A 16,337-nucleotide genomic window follows, 5' to 3' on the forward strand; every position below is an offset into this window, starting at 1 on the left:
TATGAAAAAATAAGTTAACTTGCTGCCGTAATTTAAAGCTTTTTGGGGAGCCGCTGGGGTGGGAAGATTGTTTGGTGGGTAGAATAATATGGGGTGGGTTGTTTTTGTTGTTGTTGGATTTTGAAAGCTGAGATTTTCTTGTGCTGGGAACACATGAAAGTTGCTGAATAGACAAGCAGACTGTGCATGTCTCTGACGCTTTGTATAATTCGTATGTGGACACTTGAGTCTCCGGACAATAAACAGTATTATCAAAGAAAATGGAAGCAGGCTCCTTTGGATTGCATATACTTTGTTTCTGCTGAGGGGCAGCCAAAATTCCTGCAAGGCCTCTTAACCACTTAATAGTTCGGAACATTTGAATGGAAGAATGCAGGCAAATCAATGTAGGACCCTTCTTCCTCTCCGTAGCCCCAGCCTCAATGGCTTTATATTTCCCCCTCCCACCTATTTTCAGTATTTTTCCCATGTTCTTCATGTTCCCTTCCCAATCCAAAGTTCGAGTTACCAGTTATCTGAGTGATAGCAATTAATCATCCAGCAATGCTGTTTAATAGTACATCAGGCTCGTACTGTGTGTATGTAACACTTGCCCTTCCCTGAGTTTAGCAGGACTGAAAAATTATAAAAGGGATCTCAAAAATTCTGCTTATTCTTCCTGGAACAACTTAAAATCAGTGCAATATAAATTGCCTTATTTCCAAACAAAGCCAATTTGGTATAGTGATGAAGGCACCAGGCTTGAAACTGGGAAACCATGAATCCTAGACGAGTGGTGGGATTCAAATTTTTTTACTACTGGTTCTATGGGCATGGCTTGGTGGGCATGGCGGGAAGGATAGTGAAAAATCTCAATTCCCTCCCCACTCCAGGGGAAGGTTACTGCAAAATCCCCATTTCCTCCCGATCAGCTGGGATTCAGGAAGCAGAGAATAGATGGGGCGGGGCCAGTCAGAGGTGGTATTTACCGGTTCTCCGAACTACTCAAAATTTCCACTACCAGTTCTCCAGCTAGGTGACCTTGAGCCAGTCACCCTCCCTCTGCTCTTGGAAGGAGGCAAGGACAAATTATTCCTGAAATCTTGCCAAGAAATTGCACAGACTTGTCCAAGCAGTTACCAGGAGTCAAGACTCAAAGGTACATCACCCCAAATCCCAACAAGGTTCATAGAGCTGGAATATTGAAATGATCCCTAAACAGCAGAGATACAGAAACAATTTCTGTTTATGCCCTAACTGCACATTTCCAATTGAAGCTCTTTACATACAGTACCTTATGGAGTTAGAAGAGTCCATTGGATTATCAAAAAGGGTTGAGGGTTCACCACTGCTATTCACAACTCTAAATAACTTCTCCAGTACTAACTTTTCTCCCCAGCATAAATATTTATAAGCTGATTTGGCCCAGCTAAAGCCTAACCCTAACCAGATTCAGATATCTGGGAATAAAATCACACAAAGAATAAATTTTGGCTTCAAAAGAGAACCATTTACCCTGTGTTGCCTAAAATCCTAATGACGGATCCTCTGATCACTGCTATGTGCGGTCACTTAAATTGGATTGTCGTGGATCAGTTCTGTGCTGGGTTAAGAACCTGAAGCTGCCTCCAGAGTCTCCCACCTTCCCCTCCCTCCCTTTTCAGTGGTGCTCAAGAGCTGAATGGGACAACTCACCACAGCCAATTTGCTGTGGCCAACTCACCATGGACAACTTTCCACCGGCCAACTTGCCATGGACAACTTGCTCCGGGACAATTCAATTATTTAAAATTATTTTAAAAATTATTTTAAATTTTGTCATTCACATTTCATTTTGTCCCTCCTTTGGCATCCTTTAATGATTCTACAGTAATCCTCGACTTACAACATTATATTTAGTAACCATTCCAAGTTACAACGGCACTGAAAAAGGTGACAATCATTTTTCGCAAGTATGACTATAGCATCATCTTCAAGATCACGTGATCAAAATTCAAATGCTTGGCAACTGACTCATATTTAGGGCGGCTGCAGTGTCCCACAGTCCTGTGATCAACTTTTGTGGCCTTCTAACGAGCAAAGTCAATGGGTTCATTGAACCACAGTGTTACCAACTGCAATGATTCACTTAACTGTGGCAAGAAAGGTCATCAAATGGGGCAAATTTCACTTAATAAGGGTTTCACTTAGCAACAGAAATTATGGGCTCCATTGCGGTCGTAAGCCGAGGACTACCTGTGTTCCACTATTTCTTCGATGTTAGTGTAAGTCTTGTCCAGTGGCAAGTTGTTCCACAGCAAGTTGGCCGCGCCAAATTGTCCTGCTGCGAATGGGCCGTGGTGAGTTGTAGAATATAGAATAAGAGTTGGAAGGGACTTTGGAGGTCTTCTAGTCCAACCCCCCTGCTCAGGCAGGAAATCCTCTATCATTTCAGACAAATGGCCATCCAATCTCTTCTTAAAATCTTACAGTGTTGGCGCATTCATAATTTCTGCAGGGAAGTTGTTCCATTGGTTAATTGGTTATAAAGCGGTACTTTATAAAATGGTACTAATAGGGATGTCCTTGAACATGGAATCTTATGGTAGACCGGCTCAAGAGAGTCGGACAAGCCACAATTTTTATTCCAAAGATTAGCAAAGCAAGGGGATGAGGGAGCACAGCGGCCTCTGCTGCCTACGAGGCAAAGCCACCGCTTCACCACTTGCTTGGGCCAAAGACGACTCAGCCAGGCGGCGCTGCCTCCCGGAAACATGCGAAGGGGCAGACTTGCGTCAGAGCAGGCCGGGAAGGGTTTGCCTTTCCTTTCCCCGCCCCGTCAGGAGGCGGATGGGGCCTGGCTTCGCGGCCTAGCAGCTGCGCTGTCTCCCTTTCCTTTGCGCTACGTTGGACACGTGTTGTGTATGCGCACACACGCTGTAAGGAGCGCAGAGACCGCTCCGGATGGTGAGTGGAAAAAGGTCGGAATGAGGAGCGCGAGGGCCGGTGCAACGGAGACGGCTTGGCCCACGGGGTGTTTTCTACTGGCGGGGAACGATCCTCTGGAGTCCGACGCGCCCTGCAGCGTAACTCTTCCCCCGCCGCTTCCCTTCTGCCCCTTTTCGGCACCGCGGCTATTCCTGCGCAGCCCTCCTTCGGCTCCCTTTGGGCCGTGGCTGCTTGGGCGAATGGTCCCCGGCGCCAGGGCGAGCGACTTTTGCTCGGATCCCTGTGGCGCACCCGGAGAATCGGGGCCGTGCCAAGGAGGAGCCTCCTCTTCCGCTACGAGCCCAGGCCCTGCCTGTAGGTGCCCTTGCACGAACGCCGGAGGCTCTGGAGCGCCTTGGGTTTTTTGCTGTGGGGGCCGCCTGCTTAATCTCGGCTAAGGATTTTCCGGGCTGAAGAGAAGAGCGTGTCTGGTTGGGTGGGGGGAAGGGGGCTGCGCGTGGCTTACCCCAAACACTCTCTAGGCACATGCTGTGGCTGATGGGTCTAATGCGCGCGCGCTCCTTGCAAAGGAAGGGAGGTGGGGAAGGACAGAAGGCGAAAGGAGGAAAGAGTTTATTTATTTTTGATTTATTTCGTATTAGAAAACATATGTATAGACATGATTTTGGATACATGAAATGGTTTACGAATACATGGGGACAGTAGGACAGAGACGGTAGGCAGGCTGGTGTCCTTATGCAAGCCCCTTTACAGACCTATTAGGAATGGGGTGAGGTCCACTGTTGGCTATCTAAGGTTAAAGTTTTGGGGGGTTTGGGAAGGAACCACAGAATCAGGCAGTGCATTCCAAGCATTGAATTTGAAGTTGAGTCTCTTCTCTCGAACAGATTGGAGGAGGGTAGATGAAGCATTTTGCCCTTCGAACTGGGATATTTCTGCTGGTTCCTTGCAGTATTGTCTTTTTGCTAAACCTTGGGCTCATTTTGGCCTGTTATCTCACAGAGCAACCTCGTTCCTCCCTCCCTCCCTTTCATCTCGGATAGAATAGCTTCGGGAGGCTGCAAGCTGGAGAGGTTTGCTTCCAGGCTACCCAGTGACATTCTCTTCTCCCCGATGATTCAGTTCTCCTGACCATGCTCTCAGGTGCAAGAATGCGCCTGCACCTCTGCTCCTCCCTCCCCCCCAACTTCCGATGCTGTTTCCCCTACCACCCATATCTTGTGTGCCCTTGGCTGCCCCGTTAGATGCTGCCACTGGGTGAGATTTGTTTTGCATAGGACACCTGGTGCCCTCCCGGTATGCTGCACTTAATTGCCCATCTAGCCAGAAATTATGTGATGTAATCCAGCACATCTAGAAGATCCCAGGTGTGGGAGACTGTTTTGTTAGATAAGTATGATCCCTCTATATTCTAATGGGAGAATGGGGGGGGGAATGTGGGTGGCAAATTTGAAGCAAGTTAGACTGAAGAAACTTTCCTGACCTTGTTTATTTTAGGGAGGTGCAAATGTTCAGATAATAGTACAATTTAATGTTTGTGTGAGATAGAATGCCATGTATACAGCCATGTACATTTATATATAAATATATATCCTCTGGAAAAATACCTGGTTCCCCCCCAAAAAGAGACACATGATGCAAACCCCCTTTCCTTCAAAAACAGAGTGCTATATGATTTTTTTCCTTCAGCAAGGCCTGTTATAAGAAAAATTCATCCATTCATCCTGGCAGCATGTTTTAATCTTCTATTAGTAGGGACCCTTGAGGTTTCTTAATGGGAAGTAAAACTATTGCCAATCAAATTTCAAGGCAATCCAGGAAATGGTCAGATAATAGTTGTGAGCCTTTTTATTTATTTATGTTATTTATATTTCTTGCTATGGCTGTTAATTTATCTGTCTAAAGACTAAGCAAATTTCACACCTCGTTAAAGGCTATAATGTGAATTGCATGTTCCAGAGCACAGTCAGTTCAGAGAACAGAAATGCATCATTTACAAGTTAATTTCCAGTTAGTTGCAAAGCAACGTGAAAGTACATCTAGAGCCCTCACATGCAGCAAAAGCTATTATATAATCTAATCCTTTGTTGGGTTTTGGGGGAAAAAAATCTGTTTTCTGAGTAGAGAATTTTGGATCCAAGGAGCAATGAGATGCTAAAGAATACAATAAAGGCCTTAACAATGTAGGTAAAATTTTAGGCTTTTCAGAAATGTGAAAAGTTTTTATCCTATCCTGCCTTTCAAATTACTGCATTTCTAGTTTTTGTCATGGGAATTTTATTCTTGTACCTTAATAGATAGTATATATTTATTGCCATGCATTTCTATTTGAAATTTTACAGTTGGGAAATCTGAATTACAGATGTGCTTTGGATTTACCTGATTGTTTATAAAGATTAGATAATTAATCTAAAGATAGATTGGTTTTAGATATTTTTTAACAGAAGCTGTGTTGTGGAAACCAAATTCATGTTGATCATGATTTCTAAAACATCATAAAGTTCATGGTAATTTAAAAAGGTACCTGCCCAGTCCTTAAAATCCATATTCAGTATAGCAGTGTTTTTCAACCTTTTTTGTGCAAAGGCACACTTTTTTCATGAAAAAAATCACGAGGCACACCACCATTAGAAAATTAGAAAAAAAATTAACTCTGTGCCTATATTGACTATATATAAATGTTTTTCCCACGGCACACCTTACACTATGTCACGGCACACTAGTGTGCCGCGGCACAGTGGTTGAAAAACACTGCAGTATAGGAAGATGAGTGACACGGGAAGCAAAATAGAAGTACAAAAAGAAAGACTATCTGATTGTTTCAATAACATATTTGAGGGTGGATGTTTACTACAGTACATAGAAAAGAGGGCTGAGCTGGAGGCATTTGAATTTGAGGTCAAATAACCTTTTTTTTTTTTTGGCAGAGTGAAGTTGCCTTGCTAGGATGGTGGTTGTTGCCTTTACCAAGTGATGCACCATGCCAATAGTGGACAAATTAAAAGAAGCCCTAAAGCCTGGGCGAAAAGACTCTGCTGACGATGTTGAACTGGGTAAATTGTTGGCAGCTTCTGCCAAGAAGATTTTGCTGCAAAAGATTGAGTTTGAACCCGCCTCCAAAAACTTCTCCTACCAGCTGGAGACCCTCAAGAGCAAGTACGTTTTGTTGAACCCGAGGACAGAAAACTGCAGTCGGCACAAGAGCTCTGAAGAGGGACCCATACGAAAACAAGGTGCCTGCCTCGTTTGTTGTACTTGTCTTTTGGAGTTCTCCCCCACCCCCCAAGTTTTATTTTATTTTTATAACATCCAATTTTCATCGAATAGTGTGTGTTCTGGGTACAATTGTGCTTAAGTAATCATATTATACATTTTTGCTGATATAATTCCTTGTCATCATATTAGTAATATAACAGTACTGTAACATTAATATTTAACATCATCTTTACCATTTCCTCCAGTTGCATCTCCTCCTTTCCAGCTTCTATTATTTAGCCATTGATAAAATATGTCCCATATCGAAAAGTATTCCACGTCATCTTTATCCTTATTAGCAAGTGTTAATGTATCCATTTCTGCACAGTCTTAGGATTTTCTTAATCACATTCCCCTGAGATGGGATTGTGGAGAACGAGTTCTTCATTTGTTTTTGAGTTGCTGACTTTTCCTTTTTTCTTCCGACAGGTAATGAGCATGTGTCGGGAAGTGATGGGGTGCCAGCTCCCCAAAAGGTCCTCTTCCCTCTGGAGCGACTCTCTCTAAAATGGGAGCGGGTGTATCGTGTTGGAGCTGGTCTCCACAACCTGGGCAACACCTGCTTCCTCAACTCAACTCTACAGTGTCTGACGTACACCCCACCTTTAGCAAATTATCTGCTTTCCAAGGAGCACAGTCGCAATTGTAAGTGTGTGGCTGAGTTTGTGTGTGTTTTGCCGTGCTGTATGCACCCACTTGTTCATATCTCTTTTCCCCTTAGAGCATAGGCTATAGGAATAACCTGTTTCCAAGGCCTCTGAAGGATGGAGTTCTTAAAATATAAGGTTATGGCTGGCGGAGCAGCCCAAGGAAGGTGAATGGTCAGGGAATGAGGCGTTTAGAGGGTTCATGTGCACAACATTGTTTGTGTGTGTCCTTTAGTGTGTGTTGCGGGAATTTGAAGGGATCGGATGGATTCAGGGCTGCTTCTGGTAAGCTACTCCTTTCTCATCCTCATTATTACTTTTAGAGCATCGATGCAGGCAGAATTACTGTCCCCAAAACTAGAAAATTATGCCTGGTTTTGCTTCTGCCACCATCCCATCAATCCCATGGGCATAGGATCCCCAAATGGAGTTAATCTTCCATGCATTGTGGGAGGAAGTTATGCTCTTTTACATTACAGGCTTGTAGTAAGGATCATAGCAAGATGAGGCAGGTAAAAATGTTTGACCATTCAGAAGTGTTTTTCAGATGATGGTGATGTTATTTATTCCAAAATATAATTTAAAATTCTATAATTCTGCTCATTTGTCGTGGAAATCTTCCCCCTCCCCTTCGATCGGAGCTTATTTTTTGAATTGCTCTACAATTTATAGTTACAAATTTCTGATTCCTCTATTCTGATAGTGTTTTGAGGAAAACATTGGGATTTTCCAATATCATATATGAGGTTATGCTTCAGACTTACATATAAAGGATCTCAATGTGTTTAAGACATTAGGAAGTATATTAAGTAGTTTTCTCTTAAGAAAATGTTATATAAGTTAGGCTGTGATGTTAGATTCTGCTGCATTTGAGGTTTTTTGTTTAGGATTTGGTTATGTTCCATTACTGGGCCCTTTGATTTCTGTAACTGAAATCTAGGAGCAGTGCTTCTTGTGACAAAGAATTATTTTGAACCCAATTGTAATACAGGTAGTCCTCAATTCACAACCACAATTGAGCCCAACATATGTCATTAAGTGAGAAATTTGTTAAGTGAAGTTTTCCTCCTTTTATGATTTTTCTTGCCATATTTGTTAGGTGAATCACTGCAGTTGTTAAATTAGTAACACAGTTGTTAAGTGCACCTGGCTTCCCCCCTTGACTACTTGTTAAAAGGTCATAAAAGGTAATGATTCAAGGACATTGCAATCGTCATAAATATGAACAGGTTGTCAAGTATCTGAGTGTAAATCAAGTGGCCATGGGGATGCTGCAATGGTCACTAGTGTGAAAAATGGTCATATGTCACTTTTTTCAATGCCTTTGCAACTTTGAACGGTCACAAATGAATTGTTGTAAGTTGAGGACTACCTTTAATGGGCCTGCAGTGTTGTGTGAGCTTAATGGGTGGGTTTTTCTTGGCTTGTGGGGGTAGGGGAAGGGTGAGTAATCCAAGGTTAGCCCACATGCGGTGCTGTATCACGTTCCAGCCAGCAGTTGCTTTTCATTGCATCAATCCTTGTGATGGGAGACTGGCAGATTATGTTAGCAGCTGTGAAGGTCTTGAGCCAGTTGTAGGGTTAGGTAAGAGCTACTTTCCTCACTACGTCATCCCTTCCTTACTAGTGGTACTGACTCTTAGTTGGAGAGTGTACATCTATGACTAGGTAGAGGTAGGTAGATGGCAGCTTTGGTGGTTTTGTTTTAAAACTCAAACAAGCTATTTAAATAGCAGCAAGGATCGTTTTGCAGCTTAATGCACATACTTTAGAAATGTTTCCCCTTGTCTGAGTAGTGTTTACTTGTCTGAGCTGCTTAACGAGTAGCATTGTGTTGAGATTTACAGGTATGTGGCAGAGAAGGATTCAGGATAGGAAGTCATTAAGCTGTCCATATTATCAATATATTGTTATTATGGCCTTTAGCCAGCAGATGAAAGAGAAAAAGAGACAAGGTGGATGGATGGATAGATGGGTAGATGGATAGACTGATTGATGGTCCATATAGGTCTGATCACAAATCAATAGGTAAGCTATTTCAGTAAAGTGAGGGTTTCAAATGCAGGCTCTAACTTTATTTTGCTTCTAGCAAAATATATATGATACAATGGAACGTGTATAACATAGCTATTGATGAAAATAGCCAATTGTGATTTTTTCCCCCTCTTCCAGGTCACCAGGGAGGCTTCTGCATGATGTGCATAATGCAGAATCACATGATCCAGGCTTTTGCCAATAGTGGTAATGCCATCAAACCTGTGTCCTTCATCAGAGATCTTAAAAGTAAGCAGGGGGTTGGAATACTCTCTACCTGTCCAGTTCGTACAGGGCAAAAGACCAGTGATCCTTTTGAGATGTTGACCATAACTTAAATACTTTCGTGTGTGAATGGTTTTTTTTAAAAGCAAGATTTCTAGAACTTATGGTTACAAAGTGAAGCAGTAAGACACATCAGCCATCAGTGGCTGTGGTCCAAAGATGCTCTTTTTCAGGGTTTTTCAAGATATAACTGAACACGCCTCAAAGATTGTAAGGGTGAAACTGAAATTTTTTATTTTTTATTATTTTATTTATATTTTTACAAATAAGGCAGTGATAATAATCCAACAAGCTTTCCTCCTCTTATTTTGCCCCACAACAACAACCCTGTATGGTGGGCTGAGTTGATAGAGAGTGACTGGCCAAGGTCAACCTATCTGACTTTCATGGCCAAAGCTGGACTAGAACTCAACAGTCTAGCCTATTGCCTTAGCCATTAGACCAAACTGGCTCTTTCACAAACATTTTTTTACCATATTTTATTTTTTGTTTTACTTTCCAACATTTTTTGTAGATATGCTAGGTGCAGAATTTGGTTTTGGTGGTGGTCAGTTTATGAGGAAAAACCTCTTGAGCTTCCATGCTGGGTTCAATAGAGACCTCTGTTTCTGATACTGTTCTGAGGTGTTCTTTTTTTATCTCCTTTGGCAGAGATTGCACGGCACTTCCGTTTCGGGAGTCAGGAGGATGCTCATGAGTTCTTGCGCTACACCATTGATGCCATGCAAAAGGCCTGCCTCAACGGTTACACTAAGTATGAACAACTAGCTCGCTTGCTGTGTGCTTGGGAGAGAACGCTTGGTTGAATTGATCATGTCATTAAATTTGCTTACTGAAGCATTAGCTTTCCCTAATTAAGGGAAAGGGAAAATGCATACTACATGAGCAACAGTGACAAGGTCTACCTTTCCTTGCTATGGAAGTAAATATTAAAGCAAGTAATCCTTGCTTTAAGGGTAGCAAAAATTCTTTTTGAAGGAAGAAATAGCAATAGCACTTAAATTTATATACTGCTTCACAGTGCTTTATAGTCCTCTCTAAACGGTTTACAAAGTCAGCCTATTGCCCCCAACAATTTGGGTCCTCATTTTATCCACCTCAGAAGGATGGAAGGCTGAGTCGACCTTGAGCCTGGTGAGATTTGAACTGCCAAATTGCAGGCAACTGGCAGTTAGCAGAAGTAGCCTGCAGTACTGCATCCTAACCACTGCACCGCCACGGCATGTTAGGTTCTTGGTGTTCTCTGAGATTGGTCATTTTCCTGAAAATGTTTTGTAACTAGGCTAGATGACATCAGTGCATAGTTAACAAAAACATTTGAGGAGCACAACTGAGCTCATAGAAAACCCAAAACCCACCAGTTTAACCCAGAGTTGCAGGTAGTCTTTGCTCTTGAGAGGAAGAAATTCATGCCTGGTGATTTTGATTGCTTGTTTTTTAACTCAGAAGTGAAGAATTGCATTTTTATTGGATATTTTTGAGCTATATCCCCCATCATGCCTCATTACAGGCCATACTAGTTACAATTCTTAGAAAATGTAGTGTAGCAACATTCCTTATCCTTGTTTAGGCCACCCAGTTTAAATGAGAGTTCCCCAGTGATCAATATTGACCTCCAAGAATCAATGGGATTATTGATTATTATTATTTATCATTCTCTGGTTTAACATTGTATTTATTGCATGTTCATATAATAAATGTTGGGAGTGAATGAACCATCTAAAACCTCATTGAAGAGATCAATGAGCAGAAGAGTTTGTGGGCCCCTGTTTTAAATGAAAGCTCCTGTGAGCTGCTTGGGGAATCCAAGCATGGGTTAAATTTGTCCATTAGCCTTGAGACTGAGTTATGCAAATTGCTGGCCATACCTCCTCTGACTGGACTGGTTCAGTTTTTTAAAACTGAGTCCAGCCTAAAGAGATGCAAAATAATTCTCTCTAGGTTACTAAATAATTCTCTCTAGGTTACTAGACAAATTCATCATTATTCTTTCACAAATTCGTCATTATTACTTCACAAATTCATCATTATTACTTCGGCTGCTTGCTAGACAAATTCATCATTATTATTTCAGCTTGGATTCCACTTCACCGGATTGAGTTCCCTTCAGGGTAAATATCTTTGCAAAGGGTTCATTTCTCCTCGGTTACAGTGATGTGTGGATTTTGGCGTTCCCGGAGCCTTCGGGGCCAGGAAACTTCCTTGTTGGAGGCGGGGGTGTGCCGTTGTTTACTGTGGAAAGGTCGGTTCGCCGCCTTCGTGTTGTCTTGCCGCAGTTGGCAATCTGTTCGCCGCCTTACGTCGGTCACTCTCACCGCTGTCTGCTGCCCCCCTTTCCCCGCCTCGAGGTTGCTTGACGAAGTGAGGAGCCTGGACATCCCATCAGTGCCTCTGGAGGCCGCGGCTGCGGTCGCTGGCAAGAATTGAGGCAGGCGTTTTCCATTCTGGCTACGGCCTTTGTGCCTCGCTGATTTGAATCTTCCGCCTTCGCTATTGCTTGCGGCGGCCATTTTGGGTTGTGGTGGCCATTTTGGAGCCCTTTTAAACGCCAGACAACCAGTCCAGCTCGGCGTGGCTTCAGTTACCCGCCCACAGTGACGTAGAATCACCAGATTCATTGCTCCACGGAGGTCGGTTCACCACCATTCTACTGGAGCAGAAGTTTGATCCCTAACAGCCTCCTGTTTCGATTGCGATCAACATTTGGCATTCAGTGAACGTGAGCTTGAACCCTTTTAACTTAGCTTATATGGCGGATCGTTCTATTACCGGGGGCAGCGCTGGGGCCTCCACCTCTCCTCAGTTGTCCTCCGATGGGGCCTCATCTAGAGTGGGTAGGGCTTCCACCAGGGCCGCCAGCCTCAGAACCCGGGCCACCTCAGCAGCTCCTGCCAGGGCTGCTAAGCGCACCAGTAAGTCCAAGAACGGGCCTAGGGATCCCTCAACTCCCAGGCCCCTTCCCACCTTACTGCCTGAAGGGCCTTCTACTTCCGGCCTAGCTGGAATTCAAGGTTGGCCCCCAGACCTTCCCCTCTCTCAGGATCTTACAACTGCAGGATCTGGCTCAGGTCTTCAGGGCTCGTCTGATTCTCTGGGGCCCAGCTCAGATCCGGCCCCCTCACATTCAGGGGCCTTAGCCACCTTTACTCCCACGGCTGCTGGCAGCTGACCGAGAGTTTTATCTCTCCCCTGGGCTCAGGGACATGATTGCCACTGCCATATCTAGGGGAGTGGATGCAGAGTTACAGCGTAGGAGTCAACGTCCTAGAAATGTGAATTCTGCCAGCGATTTAGCCACCTCTCAGGATGGCTCCCCCTCTCCCTTGCCTTCCATCTACAGCGAAGGGTCTGTTTTAGGGGAGGAAGGTGAGATTTTGGATTTGGAATTATCGGGTGATGAAGGGCTGGTTCAGGATAATGTTCCCTTCTCGGGCCTCTTCAAACCAGCCCTATTGAAATCTTCTTTACAAAGCCAAGGCCACCTCCAATTTGGGGGGAGCAACCACCCAAGCCAGCACCGATGTGGGCTTTGATCCCATGGAGCACTTGTTCACTGAACAGGTACAAGAACAGGAGGCTATTCCATCACCCAAATTGTTTCTGGACATAATCCAGAAACAGTGGGCCCAGCCCACCACAGTTTCGCCCCCCCAGCAATGGCGATAGCTTTATGCTTCCACCCCAGAATTGGATGCCATTTTACAGTTTCCCACTGTTGACCCACCGATAGCGGCCTTGGCTTCCCCTTCCCTTATTCCATCCGAGATTTCGGAGGGATTGAAGGCGGAGGACCGCAAGGCGGAGCTCGTTATTCGCAAAACGCACCAGGCGGCTGCCCGGACATTGCGTGCCGCTACGGCGGCCTCATTCTTCAATAGAACTTCCTTAGTTTGGTTAAGACAGCTACAGGAGAGGTTAGATCCAGAGGACCTGCGCCTTCATCAGGATGTGGTCAAACTGGTGGCTGCTTTGGCATCCAACATAGCTTCTTTTCTCCTGTTATGGCTATGCCATTGGCAGGTGGACGTACAATCCAAATGGCGCCTTGCCTCCACCCCTTTCAAGGGCGGTTCCCTATTTGGTGCAACACTGGATCCTATACTGATTGAAATGAGGGACAAGCGAAAGGTGCTGCCTTCGACCGCTAGGTGCACGGATCAGAGGCAACAACCGTATCCTCGAAGGCAGCCCTTTCATTTTGGGGAGCTGGGGTACTCATCCATTCCCTACACCCCACTATCTAATAGATCTTTTTCCCAATCCCAGGACAGGTTTCAGGATAGGTCCAGTACAGCGACAGAGGTAGGAACCAGCACCAACAGGCCCAGGCCCGGCAGCCCTTTTGTGGTGTCAACAACCGGTCCTTTCGTAGGTACCAATGACTTGCTAGAGGTTGGCCCTATTGGCAGGCGCTTAACTACCTTCGTTCACCAATGGGAAGCCACAACCTCCGACGCCTGGGCTCTTCAGACAGTGAGGCTGGGCCTCACTCTGGAATTCCTGGCCATTTCCCCAAGACGTTTCATCAAATGTCTGGTACCCAGGTGCCAGGTAAAGTGGCGCCTCATGGACACGGAAATTCAGCATCGCATTTCCATCAGAGCAATAGAACAGGTGCCAAGGGGACAGGAGGGTCTAGGTTCTACTCCATACTCTTCCTAGTTCCCAAGGCCTCAGGAGGATGGCGGGCCATCCTAGACTTGAAACGACTCGATTTCTACCTCAAATACCAAAAATTCAAAATGCAATCACTCAAGATTATTCTGGCGAGCATTCGCCAAGGCAATCTCCTCACCTCAACGTCAAAGAGGCCTACTTGCACGTTCCAATACATCCGGCCCATTGAATGTTTCTGCACTTACACTTCGCGGGGCATCATTTCCAGTACCGCACCTTACCATTCGGCCTATCATCAGCCCCGCGGACCTCCACCAAACAGCTAGCGGTGGTCGCAGCCTCGCTGAGGTCGGTTCCCATAAGGGTCAATTGTTATCTCGACAACATCTTAATCTTATCGTCTTCCCGGAACCAGACTTATCGCGACTTACAGCTTACGATCGACGCCCTACAGGATCATGGATTTGTGCTGAACTTTCCAAAGAGTTACCTGCACCTGACCACGTCCCTGCTACATCTCGAGACAATCATCAACTTGGAGACTTGTATGGTCTCTCTCTCGAGGGAGATACAGCAGAGCCTGCAATCCCTGGTGAGTCAAGTGCTCAAGCAGAGGTCACCTTCCCTTGCGGTATTGTCCCAACTTCTAGGGAAGATGATATCTTGCATAGATGTGTACGTTGGGCACAGTTCCACACACGACCAATGCAGTGGTATCTACTTCCATTCCAAAGGACTCACACCAGTCACTCTCTGACCAGGGCTCGCTTACCGACCAAGGTGTGCCTATCGCTCCGTTGGTGGCTGTCATCCCGCATCCTCAAGGGATGCCTTTTCAAGGAACCGGAGCGGATTGTGGTTACAACGGATGCAAGCCAAATTGGGTGGGTGGGGGGGTCATGCCCCGAATCGAGTGGTACAGGGTCGTTGGACTGTCCAGGAGCTGAACAACAGCATCAATTGGTTGGAGATACGGGATATCCACCTAGCCTTCCGTGAGTTTCAAGACATGGTCACCTCCAACCATGTACTGATACTCACCGACAACGTGGCCTCCAAGACGCATGTCAACCGCCAAGGGGGCATGAGGTCCAAAGCCCTGATGATGGAAGCAGAACGCTTACACCACTGGGCGGAGAACCATCCGTTGTCAGTCCAAGCAGAACACATATCGGGCACTGCGAACGTCCAAGCACACTGGCTGAGCAGGGCCATGGTGGATCTGGCAGAGTGGCGCTTGCACCCAGCCCTGTTCCTAGAACTGCCCCGCCGCTTCGGCCATCCGCAGGTGGACCTGTTTGCCCAACCCAACAACACACACCTGCCGCGTTATTACACCAGGTTCCAGGTACCAGGAGCGGAAGGCACTGACGCTCTCCGAAGCCCTTGGCTGGTGGGCCTCCTTTATGCCTTCCCGCCTCTGCCAATTGTGCCGCTGGTCATCCAGAAGATTCTGATAGAGCAGGCGGAAGTGCTGCTGGTCGCACCGATGTCGCCACGATGCCCCTGGTACGTGGACCTCGTCCATCTGTCCGTCTCTCACCCATGGAGAATTCCGGACGACTGGATATCCCTCTCGCAAGGAGCTCTCATTCACCCGAATCCACAGCTGTTACAGTTAGCTGTGGGGCACGTGAGCGGGCGATCCTGAGTCAGCAGCATTTCTCTGATAAGGTCATCTCCACAATCCAGGCGGCTCGACGCCCGTCAACAACCCGCATTTATGAGGCTACCTGGCAAGCATTCTGCAGATGGTGTCAGGCAACGGGTGAGGACCCAACCGGGGCGACCATACCACAGGTATTGGATTTCCTACAGATGGGCATGGACAAAGGACTAACACCTAACACCCTCCGCCGTCAAATTGCGGCTCTGTCTACTGTAATTGGCAGTGGGTAAGGCCAACCCATAGCTCAACACCTGGGGGTGTGGGCCTTCCTGAAGGGAGTGGTGAACCTTAACCCGCTTATTGTTCATCGCTATCCCACCTGGGATCTCTCCCTAGTACTAAATGCCCTTACAGCGGCTCCATTTGAGCCTATTCGGACCATCTCCCTAAGGTTACTGACTCTTAAGACTGTCTTTTTGGTAGCCATTACATCGGCGCGGCGTATGTCCGAGTTGGCGACGCTCTCTGTCCGTGACGACCTTTGCATCTTCCATCCGAGCAAGGTCGTATTACGTTTGGATCCGACCTTTATTCCGAAAGTCATCTCATGGTTACACAGGTCCCAAGAAATCACTCTCCCAGATTTCTGTCCACGGCCATCTCACCCCCGAGAATGGCGTTGGCATTATCTCGTCGTTCGTCGTTCACTTCACCGCTATGTGAGACGCACTGCATCGTTCAGAAGGACGGAGGCTCTGTTCGTGTCCTTCCAACCTGCCACCATGGGCCACAAGGCATCGTCGCATACCATCGGCCGCTGGTTGAAGGCGTGTATTGCCCTAGCCTATGACTGCCAGTCCCGACCAGTTCCCAGTCGTATCACTCCCCATTCTACCAGGAGGGCGGCCACGATGGCAACCTGGGCAACGCGGGCCTCGGTGGAAGACATCTGCAGGGCAGCGACCTGGTCACTGCCGTCACCC

The 16,337-nt window shown here is 46.1% G+C and overlaps 1 protein-coding gene across 3 annotated transcripts in view; it reads left to right on the top strand.

The window, feature by feature from the left end:
• Positions 1 to 2,795: 2,795 nt before the first annotated feature.
• The window catches only part of USP36 (ubiquitin specific peptidase 36), a 36,380-nt gene continuing 22,838 nt past the window's right edge, over positions 2,796 to 16,337 (top strand). Inside the window, exons 1-5 of one of the 3 annotated variants that reach the window (XM_032209089.1) lie at positions 2,796 to 2,939; positions 5,835 to 6,140; positions 6,592 to 6,807; positions 8,982 to 9,092; positions 9,780 to 9,882. In XM_032209089.1, coding sequence (XP_032064980.1) covers positions 5,888 to 6,140; positions 6,592 to 6,807; positions 8,982 to 9,092; positions 9,780 to 9,882 — 683 coding nt within the window. In that variant the 5' untranslated portion in view covers positions 2,796 to 2,939; positions 5,835 to 5,887. Of the gene's footprint in view, positions 2,940 to 3,267; positions 5,091 to 5,834; positions 6,141 to 6,591; positions 6,808 to 8,981; positions 9,093 to 9,779; positions 9,883 to 16,337 lie in introns of those variants that run through there. The other 2 variants (XM_032209088.1, XM_032209090.1) reach the window with 2 other exon arrangements.

This window comes from Thamnophis elegans, chromosome 2 (genome assembly GCF_009769535.1).
Source record: "Thamnophis elegans isolate rThaEle1 chromosome 2, rThaEle1.pri, whole genome shotgun sequence".
NCBI lineage: Eukaryota > Metazoa > Chordata > Lepidosauria > Squamata > Colubridae > Thamnophis > Thamnophis elegans.